This window comes from Etheostoma cragini, chromosome 4, assembly GCF_013103735.1.
Source record: "Etheostoma cragini isolate CJK2018 chromosome 4, CSU_Ecrag_1.0, whole genome shotgun sequence".
NCBI lineage: Eukaryota > Metazoa > Chordata > Actinopteri > Perciformes > Percidae > Etheostoma > Etheostoma cragini.
This window is the reverse complement of record NC_048410.1, coordinates 27,552,970-27,577,335: the sequence shown is the minus strand read 5'-3', so window position 1 is coordinate 27,577,335 and position 24,366 is coordinate 27,552,970. Positions and strand designations below refer to the sequence as shown.

The 24,366-nt window shown below is 41.1% G+C and overlaps 1 protein-coding gene across 1 annotated transcript in view; it reads right to left on the bottom strand.

Moving 5' to 3' along the window:
• draxin (dorsal inhibitory axon guidance protein) overlaps window positions 1–24,366 on the bottom strand; it is a 26,063-nt gene continuing 1,697 nt past the window's right edge. Inside the window, exons 2-7 of the mRNA XM_034868286.1 lie at window positions 10,877–11,391; window positions 10,153–10,370; window positions 5,483–5,603; window positions 4,458–4,550; window positions 3,566–3,655; window positions 1–1,118 (exon numbers count right to left, since the gene is read on the bottom strand). Coding sequence (XP_034724177.1) covers window positions 1,006–1,118; window positions 3,566–3,655; window positions 4,458–4,550; window positions 5,483–5,603; window positions 10,153–10,370; window positions 10,877–11,366 — 1,125 coding nt within the window. The 5' untranslated portion in view covers window positions 11,367–11,391 and the 3' untranslated portion in view covers window positions 1–1,005. The remainder of the gene's footprint in view (window positions 1,119–3,565; window positions 3,656–4,457; window positions 4,551–5,482; window positions 5,604–10,152; window positions 10,371–10,876; window positions 11,392–24,366) is intronic.

The following is a 24,366-nucleotide window of genomic DNA, read 5'->3' as shown; positions in this document are numbered from 1 at the left end:
CTGCACAAAATGCGTTTAAGCACAGTATAAATAAAACATATATTAAGACATGTAAAAGGAAAGTCAAACAAGCATCTTTGTTTATCAGTCTACCCTTAAGTACAATTGAAGAGACGTGGCGTCAAGTTAACAAAAAAGCGTTGACAATTCAAACACATTCATATTTACAACGCAGAACAGCAGGTTGGGTTCAAATCATTTTTAAAAGCAAATTGTAGCAAAGAGCTCACAGAAACTATTTTAATCTCATGTTAGAATAATTTCTGTGATTGACAGCTTATCTAACTCCATTTGAATGATTCTGAACCAATAAATGCCAAATTATTTGGGACTCCAAGCATCAATGCAACACTAAAAATGAACTGTAAACATTGTTGGACTTAGATCAGCAGGACAGAGACATTCAGGTGCAGGAAAAACTGTGAGAGACATTTGGAAAAGGGTTTTCCAAAACAAAATAAAATGTGCTTTTGCTCTAAAACCAAACCAACAGTCACCCTTACTGTGGTGAGTATTAACACATAACGTATGAGTAAGGTTTACAGATTTGCCAGCCAAGTGACTCTCTTTTACACCAATTCAAAATATTAAAAAAAACATTTGTCATTGTGGACTGAGTGAGCTTTAAAAAGCCTTCTTTAAAGACATGTACATATGCGTCTGTAATGATGCTGTATCGACCAAAACTGAGTGAAAACTGATGTATCGATCTGAACTAAAGTAGATAAGTGCTTAAAGATGGTGATTTGCTGGCTCATCCCACAATGCAACAGTCAAAAAGTAAATCCAGTCGAGTTACCTGTGGTATTTTGTTTGAACTGACCAGATGCGGCGGCCACGTTGTTGTTTTTCATTGTGGAATCCATTTAAAAAACCAGCAAGACGTCACCTTTTAGCACTTAACTGCATGTTAGCAGTGTCATGTGATGTCTTGGCTGTACTGCCAGACTAGTCATGGGGACATTTCCCGGCTCCTCCTCCATCTTGTCCTCCAGGTCCTCTTCCTCAGATAGTGATGAAGCCTCCTTGGTCACCGTTGACTGACTCTGGCACCACACAGCGACCCCTCCTCCTGGTCACGCGACGCTTCCGGTGGAATTTAGCATAACAACGGAACCCTGAAAGATCATAAAAAACCTGTTAGCTGTGTTTTGAGATACAGAAAGCTAAGGTGAATAAATCAGGAACTGCAAGTCAGCTTTATTTACCAGGTATGAGGACACAGGAAACTTTGGTCATCTCCTGATTTTTCCTCTAGTGCCACCATGAGCTTAACATCAATGGTTTTGAGTGAAGTATCTCGACAACTATTGGATGAATTCAAATAGAAAATTCTATCCTGCAGTCAACCACTTTGGTCAAGACTGAAATATATCAACTATAAAATGGACTGACATCAAATTGCAAATATTCAAGTGTGCTGTGGTGTGGAAAACGTACAAAGTACGATGGCCCTCAAAGCTCAACAAACTTTATCACTAATTGATAAAACACAAGCAAATGAAGAAACATCTTTACTAACTTGACAACACACAACAACATCTGTGTGACATCAGGTGCAGAAGAAGAAGACATGCCTTTTTTATTCAATTCACAATTTTCACTCTGTGAATGTGTTGAATGTTGTTGCAAAGACATTAAACACAGGCCTGAATTACACACATGTGTCCTCGCCAACCGCCTGCTACCACCATCTAAGGAAGTACTCCCTGAATCACAGTGCGGGCTCCGTCCAGCCAGTGGAACAACTGACAGGACAAGTGTCGGGAACAAAGACTGCCCTTTACATGGCCTTTATAGACTTGACAAAGGCCTTTGACTCCATGGATCGTCAAGCACTATGGCGCATACTATCAAGGTATGGATGTTGTGACAAATACATTTGTGTACTAAGGCTACTCCATGACGGCATCTCAGCCATAGTGCTCAGCAACATTGGCTCTGAACCTGAGCCATTTACTATAGAAACTGGAGTCAAACCGAGATGTATCATTGCACCTTATTTACCATCTTCATTGCAGCCATAGGGGATACCAATTCTTTACAGGACTGACAGCTGGCTCTTCAACCTTTACAGGTTCAAAGCCAAGAGCAAAGTAAAGAACACCTCCATCAGGGAGCTGCAATATGCTGATGATAACGCCATTGCAGCACACTCCCCTGAAGACCTCCAGGGCATCCTAAATGCCTTTGCCAAGGCATACAGAGCCCTAGGGCTGGCCTTGGACATCAATAAAACTCCTTTGATGGTTCTGTATCAACCACAACCCAACCAACCATCACTCCAGCCCATCGTCAAAATGGATAACACCACTCTGGAAAGCGTGGACCACTTCACCTACCTTGGAAGCCTTCTCTCTTCCAAAGCCGATATAGACTCCGAGGTTAACCATCACCTGAGTTGTGTCAGCGGAGCCTATGCCAAACTCAAGACAAGACTCTTTGATGACTGAGACCTGAGGGCTCAAACCAAGCTCCACAGCAGAAACCTGAGAGCCCTGGAACTATTCCATTAAGGAGACTTAAGACATATCTTGAGGATCAACTGGGAAGACATATGTACTGTACAAACTCCAGCATTCTGAAGGAATCAAATCCTCCACCACTATCATAATGGTGCACCAACTCCGATGGACAGGCCTTGAAATCTGCATGCCCAACATCCATCTCCCTAAGCAGATCCTGTGCTCCCAGTTAAAAGAAGGACAGCGAGCCCCCAAAGAAACGCTTCAAGAACAATATCAAGACAAGACCAGCCTGAAAAAGTTAAACACCACCTCCGGCGACTGGTAGGATCTTGCGTTGAACAGGGAACACTGGAGAAGTGCAGTGAAGGAAGGTGCAGCACTTCACGAAACAGAACTCCGCCGTGCCACAGAGGCAAAGTGGCAACACTGCAACGACAAACAGAGAAAGGCTCCACCACCACAGACCACCTTAATCGTCCAATGCCCACATTGCAGCAGAGTCTGTGGATCATGGATTGGCCTTTACAGCTACCCGAGGATCCACACATAAGACGAACCGTCATACTCGTCTCGAATGACTGCCGAAGAAGATACACAGAGTGAGGGTGCACTCCTTGGAGGAGCATCGCGAGCAGTGAGGAGTTTGGTGCCTTGCTTAAGGGCACCTTGGTAGTGCCCAGGAGGTGAACCTCTCCAACTAGTAATCCAAGCTCCGTATTTTGGTCCATACTTGAACCACAACACTCCAGATCCCAACCCAACTCCCTATGGACTGAGCTACTACCATCCCAGCATCACTGCAAGAAGAGCACCACAGAAACAGTTTCCAGGGGACATTAAAAAGTGATGCACACTGCTGAGATATGCTAGACACGCTTGTGGCTCATGAAGTTATTGAAGTTGGCTACTGTTCTTGTAATCGCATGAGAGAATAAAAAGCAAAGACCAACGCTAGGTTGCGAGCAGATATCGCCAATTATATCTGAATCACAAAGATAAACTATATAAACTAAAGTTAAATGTTACCTCCCTGCCAATTTGTCTACAGGGCTTCATATGCCTGCCTGGGTTCAAACCTGCATCTCTACTGAACTCACCTTCCTCACACATGCAGTCATCGTAGCATTTGTTGTTGAGGCCTCTGTTGTGAGTTTTACACTCGTGTTGTCTCAAGTCACAACAAGAACCTTTAAAGGAACAAGCACATTGCATTCAACAACCAAACACATGAGACATTGCCATGTAGATGATTCATATGAAATATACATACATTTTTTTTTTAAATAACTTGTTTAATTTCTTTTTAAGTTTTAAATAATACAAAACCAAATAGGGGTTAATAACATATGTGTACCGAGTCAATCATTCTCTGTACAGTTTATGAAAAAGATAATTTATAAAGAAAGTACCGTTTTACCCTAGGCCCTGAAAGCTATCGTTAGCGGCTAGCAACCGGTTAGCGGTAGGTTGATTCAAGCTACAGACACAGTCGATTAGCATCAAAACAGATCCCAGAGAACGATCGATTTGGCACACATATGTTATAACCGGAAGGTTCATTTTGCGCCGGAGTTGTCTTTTAACTTTTGAAATGCTTAAAGCTATAGTGCGTAGTTTCCGTCGCCTTCCCTTGACGAATTTTAACCACCGTTGTTGCATCCATATGACACAAGTCTTCCATAATCGTGCACCACCCCTGCCGTACTTAGAAAAACAGAGAGAAGATGGTGGAGCTGATAGTCTTAAGTAGCTTTATATCAACTCATATGACTATGAATGTAACAGACGTTACGCAATAAATCGTTAAAAGGCCCAACAGACAATGCATACTGTTATATAAATTCTGGTATGGTAAAGCAACATTAGATAGTAAGTGTTTTACCTTAAAATAACAGCTTCAAATCATTGGTATGCTACATTGACTTTATCATTCCCATTGCGCCCTCCCTTGCATTGCATAAGGAGCGGCATGGAAATGCAGAGACTGACCTGGGAGACAGTCCAGGTGGTGGTCACATGGCTCGATGGCGTCCGCGTCTGCAGTCACATTTCCACTGCTGAGGTTCTTACTCCGCCTCTTGTCTGCAGCAGGATAAAAAATAAATAATCAGCTTGATACTGAAGGCATCTGATCAATACACAGCCTCAACCAAACAGATCGATTGACTTCAGGTTCATTCAGTTTTGCTTTTGTGTCAGGTGCAAAGATTTTCTAGTAAAGCCATTTAAATTTGTAAAATAATACTTTTCACTTGACTCATAGATTACAGTTTCAACATTCTATTGTAGAAAGCAATGATCTCATGCCACAAATGGAGAGAGACTATAGGGGAACTCGTGCAAAAAGTCATGGTCACGGTGTTTTTTGGATAGTCCAGTTTTCATTGGCTTCTTTGTTTTATATAAAGTGACATTAATGTGCGATAACAACGCCAATGAATTCAAATACCCCCAGCTGCACGTGGTATTTAGATTTCGAATGTCTGTGTAGTTTTAAGCCATCTCAGGCATCAACACTAGGGATGGCTACTGAAATATCTCAACAACTACTGGGTTGATTGATATATTGAAAGACTTTCATGGTCACCAGAGGAGAAAGCCTACAGACTTTGGGAACCCCACAATGAGCTTGACATTTGTGGTTTTGAGTGAAATATCTCAAATATTGGATAAATTGAACTTAAAAGTTCTTTCGTGCAGTCAACCACTGTGGTCCAGACTAAAATATCTCAATCACACTTCAAGGGCCCCTTACTATTGACATTCCATTGTCATTCTGTTGTCATAGTTAGCATGTTAGCATGCTGATAACAGGCATTTCTTTTAAAGCACCAATGTCCCTGAGTACATCCTGATCTGCTACCATGGCTGTAGACTCCGTCTTAAATTTGAATATATTAAAGTAATCCGGTACAATAAGGATGGGAGTTTGATACGGAATATGTCCAACAATCCTGTCTTGAAATCAAAGCCTTTTTGTGACCACATGTTCACAATTACAGCTAATCGCTTACCTTTCTTCCTGGAGGACGGCCAGGTGTCCACAGGTTTCATGTCCTCGTAGTCGGTCCAATCAAAAAGCGCCATGTCCAACGTTGGCATCACCTCTCCTTGTCCTTTTCCTTTTCCAGTCCTCTGAAAAAAGGGAAGTGTAACATGAAGTGGACCATTATATTTTCTGTGGGAACATTTGACTGAATCAAACTCTGTTTAAGAAGAATTCAAACAGGATATGCAGATGCAAACACTTAATCCCATCTTCAATTAGTTCCAGCATGCTGTGAATGGGAATATTTAAAACATCTTCTTTATTTATCCATTCAAAGACCACCGTGAATAAGATGTGTATTTAAAACGAACACTATACTGCATAATGTTGCTGAAGAGAATGCAGTGAAGAGATCAATTTTGTCTTCTCAGATTAATGTTCAGTTACTTGAATTGCACACACCACAGCAGTGGATGTCTATGGTTTGATTTGTCGACTGTCTATTAATACTACAGGTTAACACGTCCAGGGTGTTCTTAATGAAACACATCGGACTCGTGCTGTGACGAGCAGCAGTAATGACTCATAAGAACGCCCTCACAGAGTCAACGGAGACAGAAGCAGAGCTTTAAAATCCAATCGATTGGAAACCAATCAGAGAACATGACTGCCCACAGACTGGAATACCAATATATATCACATCATTTGTGTATGTTTAAAGATATTACATCATACAGAAACATACAGTTCATTACACACAACCGCAGGCTTTATGTATCTCCTGTAAGAGCAGCAGGCAGCTAACGCAGCATGCAGGTGGTTCTGGGTGGACATTTTACAACATTTTAGTTTTTTAAGATGTTTCAATGTATGCACTGTTTTAAAGTCAGCCAATTTTTTGGGGTAAAAGCGTCACAGCATTGTCTTTCAAAGGTACGCTTAAAAGTAATTTCTCACTGTTAACTCGCTTTAAATGTAAGTAGGTTACTAAGATTCTTAGAGTATTTCTTTCCTTATCCAAATCTAAATGCATTTACTTTTAAGATAGCGGTAGGTTTGTGCTGCCACTGTAGGCGTGTTATTAATCCTGGTTTTGTCATGTTTGCCAGATATATACAGTATATATATACAGTATATTTGATCAGATGAACAAGTACTCACACCTGAGTGACAACATAGTCTATTCGCCTAAGAATCAAAGCTTCATTCTAAGAAATATTAAGCTAATGAAGACATTTTTGTTCCCCGGAGAATACAGAGTTGATCTTATATCTCTAATTGATTAATTGCTATAAAACATAAATCCTTTGTGGATTACGTATGCATACATTTCTGCAAAAAAAAGCCATACGACCCTTACCACCGTCACGTTCCTCACACAGAGGAAGCAAAATAGAAATATTTAATTGTGTGACAGTATAATTAAGTCAGCAGGACTTTGAGGCGTCTCTTGAGGAACACTTGGTCCACAAAAGCCATCCATCAAAAATTAGAATCCACCTCTCCATAGAAACAGATCCATATTTACTCCCTTTCACACTCAGGAAAGAAACCTATATGGAAACATCAATTAGATTAATTTGCAGAGGGTAATCTGCTTTTGCTTGGCTGCTCAATAAACCATCAACATAAGATCGAAGATTAATTAAGAAGCCTCGACGCATGCTCGAGCCACCAAAGATATGGTTCAGGAGTCTAATAATATTTGTTCTCATGGTTAAGAGACTCAGATTCCTGGACTCACAGATATCTTGTAAAAGGAAAACCAATAGGGACTGACTGACCAGTTACACAAATCCACCATAACGTCATTTAAAACCTCAAACTGGTGCTGGATATTTGAATGCAATGTACATTTCACTTTTGCAAGAAATGGTTCTTGAATGTAAGACCTCACCAGTAAAATGACAGCACTAGTTATTTGGTTAATCATCTAAAATGACGTAAGTTTACGCTTCCCTAACCATTGATTTTCAGTCATTATTTGTAAGAGGAAGCCTGTTCTTACAAATAATGACTGAAAATCAATGGTGGAACTGGGGGGACATTGTCATAGGACCAAATAAGTTCAGAAGGGCTGGGTGGACAACATTTTTATTTGAACCCCAGAAATGTCGGTTTACAACCAGTCTCCTTTAAACCATGACCATGACCAATACAATACAATTTAGTTGCATGCAACTAATTTTTAACAATAGGGGATGCAGATCTGAAACTTCGATGTGACTGAAAACATTGTAATTCTGCGGATGGGGACACCAGATCAGAAAAACGCTCATGATGGTTGTTTTTAATGGCAATAACAAACTTGCCATTTCCTGAAGGATTTGTCAATTGCTTGTATTTGCAAGCACTACTCAAATTTGTAGTACTGGACATCCTTGGATGGCCTCTTATATGTCTGGAATAACTTTGTGGCTATGGTTTTGAAGCCTGATTTGAAAGAAACTACAAAACACGAAAGTGGAAGATTCAAGTGAACATTTTTGCTGATTGAATATATATGCTTATAACCAGAAAATATGACAATCCCAAACCCCAGATTAAACTCATCATTAAATTAAATTCCCAGCTTTACTTTTGCTGCTCCATTCTGCCAAAAAAACATCACAGTAGCTCTTGAGAGTTAAAGGTCCCATACCGTAAAACGTGAGATGTCTTTTTTTGATTAAAAAATAGGTTGAGGTGCTTTATAAATACTGGGACAGTATCAAAAACGCTCAATCTATGAAAAAAGCACACAGCCTGTATTCAGAACTGTACTTTTCAAACAAACTTTTGTACTGTTGTGATATCACAATGATACTATATGTAGGTATGAAGTTATGCTACAGTACAGTGCTGTTACAGTCATTCCCCAGCTGCGGACTTGGCTTTTTTAGGAGATGGTCTTAACCCTTGTGTTGTCTTCCCGTTGACCTGCAACTTTTTGTTTTTCTACACCTTTCTCAACGTTTTTGTCAATTTTATTCATTTTTTTGTCACTTTTTTGACATTTTTTATTTATGTTTTAGTCAATTTTTTAACATTTTCTTTGTCACTTTTTCCAATGTTTTTGATGTTTTTTTGTCACTTTTTCCGATTTGTTTGGTCACTTCTTCAGCATTTAAAAGGAATGTTTTTGTTGATTTTTTTCCTGCTTTTTGTAGTTTTTTTCAACATTTGTCACTTTTTTCAACGTTCTTTTCTGATATAGAAAGTTTTTGTAAACTGGTCAAATCTGACCCGAGGACAACACAAGGGTTAAAAAGACAGGTGCTAAAATGGAGTGCTTCCGACAGAGAGTGAATACAGGTTTATTCAGTAAAGAATGTGTTTTTGAACATTAAAGATTGTAAAGAAGACGCTAAACATATCCGAGGTGAATCCCAAAATACAAGACTGAACCTTAAAATGAACATAACATGGAACCTTTCAATTGCTTTTCAAAATAGTTGTGGTGCCAGGGACAACAGATGAAACGAAGCCTCCTAACTATAAATCATAACCAGTTATTATTGTCCTTTTAATCAATGAAATTTGGCTCTGTCCAATAATCTAATCAAATTAGAAAACTCAGTATTTCTGTTAAAGTTCATCTCAGTCCGGTTGTACAATGTCTGAAAAGTTTATTCCAAATCACTTTATTGAAGAAGTGTCTTCAGTTTAAACTGAGTTATTATTTTTACTTGTGTTATATATATGTTTCTTTTTGTATTTTTGTAGTTTTGTGTACAGCACTTTGGTGAACTTTGGTTGTTTTAAAGTGCTTAATAAATAAAATTTGGATTGGATTTTAACTGTTATTATTGGTTTTAGTACAGTAGCTGGACCTTCCCCTATGCTGGATGAGGTCACATCGGGATTAATAAACACAACTGAAGAATCCTTTCAGAAGACGTTCTTCAACCAAAACTCCGGCCAAGTTCCAGGTTCCGTATCTCAAATCCTTCCTCCTGATTAAACACCTTAGATTAAATACAATCCATAACTTTATTTCCCAGCAACAACTTTACCGTGTTGACTTAACCAGCACTAAAACTGAAATTAAACTGAGGCGGATATTTCCCACGGACACCCTCCAAGCTGTTGGGTGTTTGCACCAGCAGCTGTGACGAATGTAAAAGCTTTCATGAAATGGGCGCTGGCTTAGTATCTATTGACATCAGGTTCCATCTTGTCTTAAAGAGTCTCATTTGTAACGGCTCCAAGATCAAAAGGAGGCTCGATAAAACACGGGTTGTTTTTTTCTTCCCTTATAAATGCTGTTTATGCATACTGTTGAAGCATCATGCTGGGGGAGTGTGACAGGTGGTGATGATTCTTCAGTGCATGCGCCCACAGTGGGACACGGAAAAAAGACTCTCCGTGCTCACATTCGTTTCATCCTGCCATGGTTTTAATAAAGGAACATGAAGGTTGTTACTGAAAATGTGCTGCTGGACTCTGAACAGTATGATTTTGATCCCAGAGGCGTAGTTTTTATACAGGGTCATATCTCTCATACGTGCTGTGACCAAGGGCCAGTGAGTTTAGCCTGCTGGAGGATATTCTCACAAGACCCACTTTCAGATTCACGCTGTGGTGTGTACCATTTCCAAGATGAACTATGTGGTTTGCGGCAGAAAAACGGCAGTAACGGGGAACCACACTGGAACCACGCTGAGGCACAACAGACGCAGCCTTTAAAAAGCCCTCGGGTTTCGTTGGGGTTACCTGGGGTTTGGTGGAGGCCGGGGGCAGCGTTGGGGGATGCTCGTTCATCACCGTGGTAACCATGGAGGAGCCAGAGCCAAAGACAGCGACGATGGGGGAGGGGGATTCACTGGGTGGGGTCAGGCTGAGGGAGGGGGAGGAGGAGAAGGAGAAGGGAGGATCCTCGAACAGATCCCTGTCCCTAAATGCAGAGCTCAACTCAGGCTCTGGAAGAAACCCTGAACAGACAGAAAGAGACAGTTCTGATGTGTTATGGCTACTACATTCAAATTCATATGGGTGGTGTTTGTTTTTTATAGTGGAACCAGTTAATTTTCTTTTTTTGTCTGCTTCTAATGGAATTGTAGATGTTTAAACTTCTCAGTTTTCGGAGAACTTTCAGGACTTCTCACCAATGTCAGCTTAAACGTGAAAATTACAATTTAAAGATACAAAGTTGGGCGAACTTAATGCGCTAAGGAAGATTTTGTGATATGATCCAAAGCTAAATGGGCCAGTGTTGTGTCAAAGACAACTTTTTGCTTTATTAGTCCAGGTTTTCAGATATCTACTAGAACCACCACCATTTCAATGCAGTGGAGCTGGATAGAACTTCCTGTGTGGTGCTCTCTGAAAAGTCCCCTTTTCCAAAATGCAACTGGGAGTTAACATGCAGGACATTGTTAATGGAAAGGATTATATCATTACATCTGCATCTGCATTCATTTAATTATTTACAGCTCACCTTTTCCATGCCGTTCCTTGTCACGACGACTCCCTTGTCTCCTGTGCTCAAAATGGTGTCCATGCCCATTCCCGTGTCCATGCCCCCTTCCTTTGCGCGTCCCCAGAAGCTGGTTTTCCCTGGTCCGGGACGGACTCTTCATACTCATTCGAGCTCTGTCTCTGTCCCTGCCCGGGCCCATCTCCAGTCTCACGGGGCTCAAACTCTCCAGGCCCGTCTCATCGTCCTCAGGCCTGGCCAACGGGTGCAGGGGCCTATGTGAGAGCAGCCCGGCTCCACCTTTGGCCGTTCTGGCCCCCTGGCCCCTGTGCCCTCCACGGCCCCTGCTGTAACGGTGGCCCTGTAGACCTTGCAGAGGGTGCTGCAGGGCGTTGCCGCCACCCGCTGAGCTCTGTCTCCTCTTGCCGTGAGGAGATCCCGGCTCAGCGCTGTGTGACAGTGTCAGGGTGGCAAACAAGAACGCCAGGAGTAGACTCCAGGAGAGAGCCATTGTCTGTACAGCAAACCTCCACCTGCTGGAAATAGGAAATACCAATTCTAAATAACACAAACCTTCTGCATGTACTTAGACTTTAGACAGATTACATCATACAAAACATCCTGGCGGGCTTCTCCTGAGTGAACTCTTTTAATGCCTGTTTTAATGTAAAGCAGTTGAAGAATGAGGGGTAAAGCGGGAGAAGGAAAGGGGATGACGCGCAGCAAAGGGCAAAGTGTGGGGTTGCCGTGACTCGGAGGTAGAAAGCCGGTTCAATCCCAAGCTCTTCCCGCCCTGAACAACACACTGAATTATACACAGTACACTGTACTGTCAATTGTATGTGACGAATTAAGAATAAAGTTTTAAAGCTCCACGGATCAGTTTCCAGCTGCTGCTGCCAATGTCTCAGCCTAGGACGCATGTCTACCTGAATCCACCATTACAACTCCTTAATTATGTAAATACTGTATCATAAAAATTCCTTTAACTACAGTACATATCCACACTCCTTATTTTTCGTTATTTATATTTATACTCTATTATATAATCTTGCAACTGTAACACAGAATTTCCCTTCGGGGATCAATAAAGTGTTTCTGATTCTGAATCAAGTTTTTAAGAAAGAAATGAGGATTTGCTGGTTTTCATTGTTTATATGATCTTAAACTGATTTTCCAGGGTTTGGGACTGTTGGACAGACAAGACAAGTAATGAGAAGAAATGATATTTCGGAAATAGTGATTGAAATAATACACTATTTCCTAAATCAAATGATTAATTGACTAATAATAAGAATAAGAATACATTTCATTTGTATAGTGCTTTACGTGGTACTCAAAGATACTTTACAGTAAAACCAACACATTTAGCACATAAAAAAACAGAAAAGCAATACAAGCAACACAAACAAGCATATTAAAAGCAATTTGAAACAACAAAACAGTACCTATCAGGTGAGAAATGGAAGACTATTGTATGTGGAAAGCTAATCTGAAGAGGTGTGTGTATTGATTGGTGTGTTGAACGTGTCCAGGTCAGTACACATCCGGGACTATGTGTGTGGGTAGGGAGTTCCAGAGGGAGGGGGCTGCAGTGGTGAAAGCTCAGTCCCCCCAGGTGCAGTGCTTGGTCCTGAGTGGTGGGGAGAGGAGGTTTGCATCAGAGGAGCGGAGGTTACGGGGGGAGATTGTGGCGGTGGAGCAGGTCTGTGAGGTTGGAAGGAGCTTGGTTATGGAGGACTTTGTGGATGGGGAGGAGGACTGGGAGTCAGTGGAGGTTCTGACGGGAGTGATGTGATCAAGGGAACGGGTGTGTGTAAGGAGACGGGAAGCAGAGTTTTAAGTGTATTGAAGAAGCTTATTTAACCCTTGTGTTGTCTTCCTGTAAAAAATTGAAAATAAAAACTTTTGTTGATGCTTTTTAATCGTTTTTGTCCCTTTTTTGACACTTTTTTCAATGTTTCAATGTCAATTTTTCTACATTTAACACTACTTACCATTAACTCATTAACTTTAGTTTATTTATTTTTGAAATTTATGGTCAACAAACCTAATTTATTGTAAATTATCCCTATTGTTTGAGTTAGAAAAGCAGAGATTAGGAATTATTTAATCACAGACTGGACTACGTCCACTTTTACTCAATAGTATTTCTAACACTATTTTTTTTTTCCAATGCTATAAAATTGAGTAAGACACCCGAAAATTAATGAAAGTAGAGATTTGTACTTGCCAAAGAGCATTGTGTGGAATTTAATCATGTTATTTGTGGTAGTTAAAAAGAACACTGATATAGGAAAACGGGTCGATTTGACCCGAGGACAACATGGGGGTTAAAAATCCACTGTGTGATAATTCTTATCTTGGAAAAAACATAAGTGGTCATATCCAGAATAATGTTCTGCATTGAGTCAGGAAAAGAAGGAAGTTCAGGTTATTTGGTTGAGGTGGTTTTCAAAAGCGAGGCTGCTGTCGAAGATGACTCCCAGGGTACGGATGTGTGGGGAATGAGACAAGGTGGAGCTGTTGACACTGAGACTAAAGTTATGGGTGTTCTTTGTGAATTTTGGGCCGATGAGCATCAAGTCAGATCTATTTTAGTTGAGTTGGAGGAAGTTGGTTTGCATCCAGGTTTGAACATCAGTGAGGCAGTTGGTCAGGGTGGGGGAATTAGCTGTGGTTGATGAATTTGGTAGAAGTGTAGATCACATCACCGGCGTAGCAGTGGAAGACCAGGATTGCGTTTGATATTTCCAATTGGCAGGATGTGAAAGATAAAAAGGAGAGGACCAAGCACAGAACCTTGGGGGACACCTTATGACAGAGGAGCAACAGAGGAAGTGCAGATGTTGATGTGTACGAACTGTTGTCTGTTGGTGAGATAGTAGCCAGGGGAGTGTGGTGCCACTGTTGTTGCAATAGGTTTCCAGGAGGATGGAGAGGCTGATGGTGTCAAGGCTGCAATGAGGTTGATTCATGATAAGAATGGTGTGGTGACCAGAGTTAGAGGAGAGGAGGGGGTCATTTTTTACTTTGAGGAGGGCTGTTTATGTGCTGTGTTGAGCAGAATCCAGATTGAAATGGTTCAAACAGGTGATTGGCGGAGAGGTGGATTTTGATTCGAGCAGCGACAACATGTTCCAGGATTTTTGATAGGAAGGGGAGGCTGGATATGGGTTGGAAGTTGGACATGGTGTCCGGGTTTAGACCAGGGTTCTTGAGGATGGGTGACACTGAATAATTCTTGGGTGTTGTGGAGAATGAGAGAGGAATTGATGATTGTAGTGAGGAGCGGGGCAATAGATGGTATACAGGTCTTAATGAAAGCTGATTAGTTGCATTTATCCACTGTGAAGGTTGTAGAGATGGAGGGGGGGTTGGGCTTGGGGGAGCCGTAGATAATGGAAGTGACAAGAGGACTGAGACCAGAGAGTTTGAAAGTGAGGTGTTCAAAAGACAGGGCAGCTGGGATGGAGATGGTGGGCATTTTATTTCCTTTCTGTGAACAGTAGCAACTAAGAAATATGAAATAGGAATGTAACTATAGCTTTTTACAGCCCTACACTCACGGCAAACCTAAAGCCTAATTCGAACAGTTTTGAATGGACACATTAAAAAAGCTTTGATATTTTGTTCTGCTGTGTAAACAAGTGCATAAAGGAGATTGTGTTCTGGGCATACATTATATCAGTCACATAAAAGAGTAAAATCCCTTTATAAGGACATCCTCGGCTAACCTTCTGCTGTTTAATGCAGAAGCCCCTATCTGAAACCAAAGAAGTTCTCAGGTTTTGTGAAACCTGTGAAAGGTCTCTTCCGCAGTATTCACTCTTCCCATCACCCTTTCTACAAATTCATTCTACATCACTCTCAGCCTCCTGTGTGCGAGCCCATTTATCTCGACTTGGCAATAAAAAGGCGGACAGACACCTGTGACTCTTTTTAGAAATGACTTCCCAGCCTTAATTCCTGAACCTCCATGCCTTACTCAGTATGACATACAGCACCGCGCATATCCTTCATCGCTGTCTATTCCGTGATCTCGAGAGCCCTCCCACCGAACCTTTCAATACAAAAGTCAACATATCTGCGAGGTGTGACTAAAGGGAAATATGAGGTTCTGTACGTGTGCATTAAAGGCACGGCACCTTGGACCAACATGAATAAAATTATGGTTTTGAGTTTTTATTCCTATCTGGAGGGACCAAGCTTTCGATCAAGGCTCAATTCAGATTTTGAGCAAAGGTTTATTTACATTCATAATGACATTCAGTTGTACATGTTTTGAGTGATTAAAGCATAAGGGAGCCACAAAGAGAGCGAGAGAGAGAGAGAGAGAGAGAGAGGGAGAGAGAGAGTAAGAGAGAGAGAGAGATTTGAAATATCAATACATTTAAAGTAAGGAGTATTTTTCCAACGGCACAATATAAAATGTCTGCTACATTGTTTGATGCTGTGAACCTTTAAGCATTAGACAAAACCTGAACTCACTTTTGTTCCAGTAAAACTATTTTTGATGTATTGGACAACATGACACGTCGCAAAAACGCTGTATACCCTTCACCAGAAAATGTTTGGTTATCTTGCTTTGTAACTTCTCAGGTTTCTGGTTCCTTATTTACAGTGCATGATCCATCTATGTGACTTATAGAACACTTTGGATACTAAAACACTATTATCATCATTTTCTGTTCAGATAAAATCTACATTTACTGAGTTAATATTAACGGCTTACAATGACCACTGTATTTCTTGACCCTCATGTTGTCCTCGGGTAAAATTGACCTGTTTTCTTATATTAATTTTCTTTTTAATTACCCAAAATAACATGATTGATTCTACAAACGCTTTGAATTGAAGTTGTTTTGAAATAGTATTGGGTAAAGGTTATGGTCATATTCCAGTCTGTGAGTATCCATCAACATACTTTCCTTTATTACTAGTCTATATAATTCCTAATTTCTGCTTTTCTAACTCAAACATTAGGTATATTTTCCTATAAATGAGCTTTATTGACCATAAATTCCAATTCCAAATTCCCAAACTGTAAAACTTAAATTAATAAGTTAGTGTTACTTAGTGTTGAAAACGTCACAAAAAGTGACAAACATGTAAAAAAAGGATCAAAAGTGTTGAAAAAATGATTGATGATTTTCAATTTTGACGGGAAGACAACACAAGGCTTAAAGAATATTCTGAAAAGATGGTTGTATTGTTGTATATTTTGGAGTTATACTTCTTTTAATTATACTGTCTGTACCCGCTAAGAGTAAACATGTTTGCTGTTCTGTTTTAAAGATGATATTAATCATTTTTTATATACTGTGGTGACCTATGAGGCCCATGCCTGTGTAATAGACTGTATATAAAAAAAACACCTGCAACCATTGGTTGAGGTGAATAGAGCATGGTGTACTGTGAAAAGACTAAAGCTCACACTATGGTTGTCAGCCCACTGAGCAATGCAATCTCATAATCCCAATTTTTATTGACATTACGCACCAGATATGAAAAGAAACACTTTGTCATGTCATTTTCCTCCACTTCATGCTGAGACAATCCGCCGCCACGGACACACACAACAGCCTTACGGTGCTGTGGCAGGTGACTCCTTTGTGTTAAAAAGACAACGGGGGTGCGGGGCGAACAGAAAATCAGTGAGGGAGAAGTATTGAGCTGCTGGTGTGTGTGCATATGTGTGTGTGTGTGTATGTGTGTTAGCGAGTTAGAGTCAGGGTGGTTGATGAGGTCTCAGCTGTTTTATCACACTGACACACACCAACTAGTGTGGGTTATTTAGTTGTTTGTAAGGACGGAGAGAGGCGGGAGGTTGTGTGTGTGTGTGTGTGTGTGTGTGTGTGAGTGTGTGTTGGTTGGAGAGGATGCTGGTGATGTCAGTGGAAACTTGCAGTTCGGGTGCAGGCAGCGTCCTGAGGGACCTTAGAAGCGGGCTGCCTCTGCTGGCCTCGGGGACTTGGACCAGCTGTGCAGTTTGCAAACAAGAGTGTGAGTCTGGCTGCCGATGTGAGACCTTTGTCCGCAAACAGGCCTTCAAAAAGGGGAAGGCGATCGGCCGTGTCACGCACAAAAGTGTTTGGACAGGATTACAATCTGTCTGTTTGGCATGTGAGATGCTGCTGCTGGTGCACGACCAAAAGGCTAATTTAAGAAAACAAAGAAAACATTCAAACGTCAGTGAGGGGTGGGCAGGGTGGAAAGAGGGTTGTCTAAGGGATCACATCACACCCCTCTTGGGTATGTACCTCATAAAGGGATAGTTCAACATTTTGGGAAACATTTACTTTCTTGCCCAGAGGTAGATGAGAAGATTGATACCACTACCATTGTAAATAAGAAGCTACAGCCAGCAGCTGGTTAGCTTAGCTTAGCATAAAGACTGGAAACAGGTGGAAACAGCTAGCCTGCCTCTGTGCAAAAAACATCCACCTGCCAGCAACCCTAAAACTCAGTACTTAACACATGATATTTCCTTTCTCTTATCTCTACAAAGTGTAAAAGGTGTGGTGTTCCAGGCCCTCCAGTATACAAGCAGTTCTAAAGACCTTAAAGATCTTTACATCAGAAAGTCAAAATTAGGGGAACTGGGTCCGACAGTATCTGTAATATTCTGAAATGGACCTTTACAGCCACTGCCAGTTTGTCCGGTGTGTGCAGGTGAGAAAGTATTTGTATTTATTATAAGGATCCCCATTGGCTGATGCCTAGACGACCAGCTAGTCCTGGGGTCCAAAACAACATTTAATCAAACAATATTAAAACATTACATAACATATACAGAAAAGAAAAGGAAAGAAATAAAAAAAAAGAAATGCAACAATATCTGCTTTTAAATTAAAACAGTAAGCTGGGTATTGAATCTCTCTTGATAATAAGAATAAATTACACTGTTTATTGATCCCCAGTGGGGAAATTACAATTTACACTCTATAAACAATGCATTGAGCAAGTAAGGGATTTTCTAGTAAGCCAAGAAATAGTCACATAAACCCCTATAAAACCATAATGTGTTGTTTTTATACGTTTGTAAAAATGAATCTAAATAAAAGCTATAAATTAAGCTGGTGCTGGTAGGAGATTTTTTTACCTTTGGACAGAGCCAGGCTAGCACCTACTGTTTCCAGTCTGTGTGCTAAGCTAAGCTATCCTGCTCTTGCTTTATATATATCTCCCAAACTCTTGAACTATGTAAAAATATCTTCATCTAGAGAAATCTACCCTCGGAGCATCAAATACTGAGTTTTTGGTGGCATATTCCTGAGGTAAGCAAGATTCAGGAGATTTTTTTTGTTGATTTCAGGAATCAAAAGAAGAAAAAGCAGAACCATTCATTCCTTGTCTCAACCTGTTAATCTCATTCAGGATTAACAACACTCCAAATGTGCAGGAATAGAATCAAAAGAGGACCCTTCCAAAAATTAATTTTCCGTACGTAAAAGAAAGACGGATGCCTCCATAGAAAAAGCAGGCCGCATTCGTCGACCCCCTTCAGATCTAAGGCCTGAATAGACCTGTCATGTGAAAGAGAAGGCGGGAGGTGGTGGAGGTGGTGGAGGGGGGACCGAGTATCTCAGCACAGCAGTGCCCTGTTTTTCCTTTCTCCGACTTTCATGTGCTGCTAACAGGTGGTCCTTTGAGGAGAGGATGAGGACGGTAATGGAGCACGTTGGGTGGCATTCCGGGTTTTAAGCGCAGTCTCCAGTGTGTGATAAACAATCTCCGCAAACAACACAGCCTCCTGCCACAGTCTGTATTATACATGGCTGTGTGTTGTAGGAAGAGCACAGCAGGGTGAGCATCTGCTACTGAGGCGATGGGAGGCCAAACAAGTGGCCTGGAACTGAAGACTCTCGTTCCCAAATGAGATAATCCACAATGCAACAGCGAAACAGGGACGATTGCTGGGCGGCCTTAACTGGCTGATATGGAGGAAATGAAATATCACGATAGTTTTGACCAAATATGTTATCGGGTTAACAATCGGTGCTTTCACAAAATATTAACACAATGAGATTTTGATAATAATGTATACCTTACTAATCCTGCAAGGGGAAATTACAAATTACACTATGTTGATATTAAACACAAGCCCATGCTCAGTACCCATACATGCACTGATGGAGATAGGTCAGAGTGGGGGGGGGCTGCCCATAGAAAGGCGCCCCAAGCAGTTGGGAGTTCAGTGCCTTGCTCAAGAGCATCTTGACAGTGCCCCCCAGGAGGTGAACTGGCACCTCTCCAGCTACCAGTCCGCCACCATACTTTGGTCCATATGGGGACTTGAACCCACATCCCTCGGGTTCCCAACCCAACTCCCTACGGACTGAGCTACTACCATCCCTAAGTAACTGTAGATATAATGACTAAGTGGGTAAAAGCAAATATCAGAACAGTTATAACATTCTGGTATGTTCAGAAAATGACATGACTTCACTGTAATGAAGCCTTTAAACCAGGAAAAGACGCCACTTATGTCACATTACAAAATCCAAAATTTCAGACGGTATCTAGCCTCATATATCGATATATTGCCGATATATTAAGGGCATTACGATAGTTCTTGGTTGAAAGATTGAAAACGTGCTAAAGGCCCTTGATTGTTTAATTAATCTCCTGATGGGTTCTACGTAAACCATAGACTGGATAAAAGAAGAAGAAGCAGCCAAAATGCGTTCTGATCAGTTGTAATGTCATCATTGGGCGACTGAGGACCTTCTTGGACTCCTCTTTTGGCTTTGATGTGTCCATTTTGTCCTCCTCTGGCACCTTCTCTCCTTCTTTTGCTTCTTTCTTCTCCTTTTTGTCCACCTCTGTCACCCATCGGTTTGCAGACTAATGTTTTGAAGCCTCGAGTTTGGCATTTTGGTCGTCGCCACCTTTGTTTTTTTTAAAGCCAGAAGTGATGATATTTGGCTGAGAGGGTGGAGCTTGAGAGGACAGAAGGGGGGGGGGGAGTTGACTGAGAAGTTGAAAACACAAGATTGCTCCTTGTTGCCTTCCACTTTCCTTGTGTTGTACTTCTAACCTTTGGTGGATTTCTGAGGACTATGGTTACCTGGTCCTCAGATCTCTGCAGGGTAAATCCAGACAGTTAGCTAGACTATCCGTCCAATCTGAGGACTATGGTTACCTAGTCCTCAGATCTCTGCAGGGTAAATCCAGACAGTTAGCTAGACTATCCGTCCAATCTGAGGACTATGGTTACCTAGTCCTCAGATCTCTGCATTGGAAATCCAGACAGCTAGCTAGACTATCCGTCCAATCTGAGGACTATGGTTACCTGCTCCTCAGATCTCTGCAGGGTAAATCCAGACAGCTAGCTAGACTATCCGTCCAATCTGAGGACTATGGTTACCTGGTCCTACGTCCGACGTAGCTCCGTGCAGCGCTTAGCGGAGAAAGGTGCCCACGCCCGAAAGCAGGCCCTGCTTGATCCCTTGTGTTGTCTTCTCGTCAAAATTGAAGTCGACGTTTTTAACTTTTTCTTACGTTTTTGTCCCTTTTTTCAAAACGTTTGCCGCTTTTTTTTTTCAATGTTTGTCTTTTTTTTTTTTTTTCAACACTACGTAACACTAACTTATTAACTTTAGTTTGACAGTTATAGAAAGAAGGAATTATTTAGACTAAAATTAATGGAATGGATGTTGATGGATAATCACAGACTGGAATATGTCAACTTTTACTATTTCAAAAAAACTTCAATTTGTGTTTCCAAATGCTATAAAATTTAATAAAAAGCCCCAAAATTAATGAAAGTAGAGCCAAAGAGTGTTGGGTGGAATCAATCATGTTATTTTGGGTAATTAAAAAGAAAACTGATATAGGAAAACGGGTCAATTTGATCTGAGGACAACATGAGGGATAAGGGACCGATGTTAACAAAATGAACATCATTGTATGTATTGAATACAACTTGAAAATAGCCATTGAGGCCATAAACTAATTCTCTTACTTGCTTACTGAGGCATTAAATCAAATGAGAACTGGGCTAATGTTGTCATGGAGACTTCTTTAGAAAGAGTAGGTTTATGGCACGTCTGCATTGGTTTCACTTTTCATTAATATTTTCTACCAACGTTAAAAAAAGGTTTTAGTTCATTTGCTGGAGGACATTTCTGGTATGAAGTAAGCTGTTGGTGAATCATGATATCACATATTTCTGTGTACCAATCAAGATTTAATACTGTCTAAATCCCATCGCGATGACAGACGCTGTCCTAAAGAAGCTGATTTTTATTTTAAAATTTGGACTCTTAATAAATAATACACGTTCATTTTACCAACTTTAACTTTAAATTGTGTTTATTTAGTCATGAATATTTATTGTTGTAGACAAATAACTAAGATTTGTAATCCAAATTGCCAAGGGTTTTAAAAATATAATCAATTATATACTGTATATAATTAAATATATAAATTATATTAGAATTACAACATTGAGGTGAAAAGAATGTAAAAAGAATGTAAACTGCATGCAGTGAATATAATAAAGCACACATTTAAAATATGACATGTTGCGTATTGGATGCATTTGCATAAAGGCAGAACACTGTACCATGTGATGCACTCTGAGGCAGGGCTGTAGTCAAGACCACCTTAGTCGTGTCCAACACAAGTCCAAGACCAGGACTAGTCAAGTCCAAGTGAAGACCGAGTCCAGGACAGAAAAAAGGTCTTATGCATGACAGTATCAAGACTTTTGGGTTTCACTTTCCCTCCAATATTATTATGAACATAATAAAGACATCTGGACTCGGTCGAGACCAAAGCCATATTTGGCAAGACCAGTGGCCGAGACAGGGACAAGTCCGAGTCCAAATACTAGCGAGTCCGAGACAAGTCCGAGACCATAGAAAAACGGTCTTGAGTCCAGACTCGACTCCAAGACCGGACACGAGTACTACAGCCCTGCTCGGAGGAATAATAGGATTTTTTCAATTCTTTAAAGTCCACATACTGACTAGAGGTGTAGCATAAGGAAGGGACTGCACAGAATCTGCATTTATAAAAACCCTCTTCAACATGACCACCGATTTAATTGCTTGATCAACAAATAATTTGCAGTGAAACAAATAAATCAAGACGCATAACGATCATTTGCTTCATTTTTTACAATGGCTACTATTCCTGATTTAGATGCTGAACATTAGAAGTCCCATTAAAGTAATGAAAGCCAATGGAATGGCTTTACAGCCAACAGAACGACAGCTAAATTGGAAGTAGTGGTAATATTTCACAGTAGTTTACCGTAATAAAAATCAAAAAGGAACACTGCATGTGTGTGTTACGCATACACTTTGAAGTTTACACAAGGCTATTAAGGTGCGGCTAAAATATCCTCTATGAAGTGAAGAAGACGCGTGTGATGCCAGGGGAAATTTACAGTGCAGAAGTAATCGAATCAAAAGCAAATAAATAAAGAAAAGCAACAAAGTTCTTGGACAACTTTATCTCACTGAGCTCAGTCGGGAGTTTTGTCAAATCTTGTAAAATTGAGTTGATGGATGTGTGAGCTCATATAATATAAAATATAAAGAAATCTTCAAAATCAATATCACATTCTTTAGGAAGCCAGACAAGGGAAACTAAAATTGGGTTATCATGGTTTTACATTTTGTTGGAAGCACAATATATACGGTATGTGTGTGCCAGTAGCTTGTCTAAGCACAGAGGACAGTGCGAGACGGCCGCCAGGGACACATGAATCAGAGCGCAGAGTGTTAAGTGGGAACTGATAGGAGACCTCGCAAGAAATTGCAAAGGGGGCACGATCGGAGGGCCGGATGATTAAGATCTGATGAGTTCAGAGACCGCTCTCCAGTCTGCGATCAAGCAGTGTGTCCCTTAAGCAGTTAGTTATAAATATCTATAAAATATACTTAACAGTGAGTGGAGCCAGGTCTGAGGAAGGTGAGGGAGGGAAGTCAGGGAGGCGGCCCTGCTGTATGTGGGCAGCTTTTTTAGCTCCACCTGCTGTGACACCAAACCTCCAGGAGCCATCTGCTCCTGTTGTTTTATCTCTCGTAGCAACCAGCGGGGCCATAAGGATCCAGCAAACAAAGACCGCAGACACAGGCTGTTAAAGCAGAGCTGTCACGTCAGACACAGGCTACCTTTGAAATTTCCTAGCCCCATACTGAGAGATTAGAGGTTTAAAGGAATAGCTCAGAATTTTGGGCGAATTCACTTATTGTCTTTCAGGTAAAGAGCTAGATGAGATATAGCAGAAGCCAATTAGCTTAGCATAAAGAAATAGGTGGGAAACATTGTCTCCATCCAAAAGTAGCCAAATCAACCTACACTTCCAGCACCTGTAAAGCTCAATCAACACGCGGTATCTCACTGTTTCATAACTACAAAAAAAACAGTTTTGGTCATGTGCCCGATTATTTCTCCAAGACGTTACTGGTCCCAGTTAGGACATGGTCCCACGGGTCACTGTGGGAGTGTGTGGCTGCACTGAAACGAGCTAAATATCTCTGAATATTCGCTGAGCAGCCGCTAAAGTATCTGCTCTAAACAGACATGACAGATAATGAGAAGGAAAATGCAGGATTCAATATAACACTCACAAAGAAAAAATGATCGGTTGTGACACATTTACAATTCAAACAGAGCCACTTCTCTATGTGGAGAGTAATAATGCTGAATATTTGATGCATAAACACTGACTTTTATGTATCTCGGATCTCGTGTAAAATAGGTCTTGTTTGCAGCACCAAATTATCATAAATATCAGCTCAATAACAAGCACCCAAATTGCAACCCCCGATTAATGCCAATGCTTAATAAACACCTCTGCCAAGCTGCAGTTAACGCCATAAAACTTCATTTCCTCAAGGGCCAATACGACTGACTTCAGCACTATAAAAGTGCTTTGTCTCCAAAACAAACCTCCGCAGACACATCGACTGGGAGGCTTTTTTGTTTTCGCAGCTTTGTTGGTGTGTATTGAATGGCAAAAGCCCCTGGAAGAGACACAGGGTGGTAAAAAAAGAAGAAGAAGAAGAAGAAGAAGAGCCATAAGGAAGGTCCATCTGTCAGCGAGAGAACAGGGAGACACCGAATGATTCAGTGGTGATTTGGTCGCAGGTACAACAGATGTGGGGCAAGACCAGAACGTTGTCACTGATGCATGGTGACATCGGCGACATCCCGCGACGTGGCCCCCTTATCTGTTTGAGTGCACTGAGGCCTCCCACACACACACGTTCACACACTCAGAGACGTTCTTCAAACAAGTGCATGCACACAAATACTCACAGCGGGGAAACCTCTTTCAGACACCCACATGGAGGCATGTTCCAAAAATGCTGCGAGACACAAACAGCACCAGAAGCACAGCAAGAGGTGTCCCACAGAGAGGGGGGGAGAAAGGGAGAGACAAAAGGGAGGTGGAGGAGGAGGGAAGAGGGAGAAACTGAGAGGAACAGGGCTAAATAAGATGTAAAGTGGAGAGAAAGGGAGAGACAAAAGGGAGGAGGAGGAGGAGG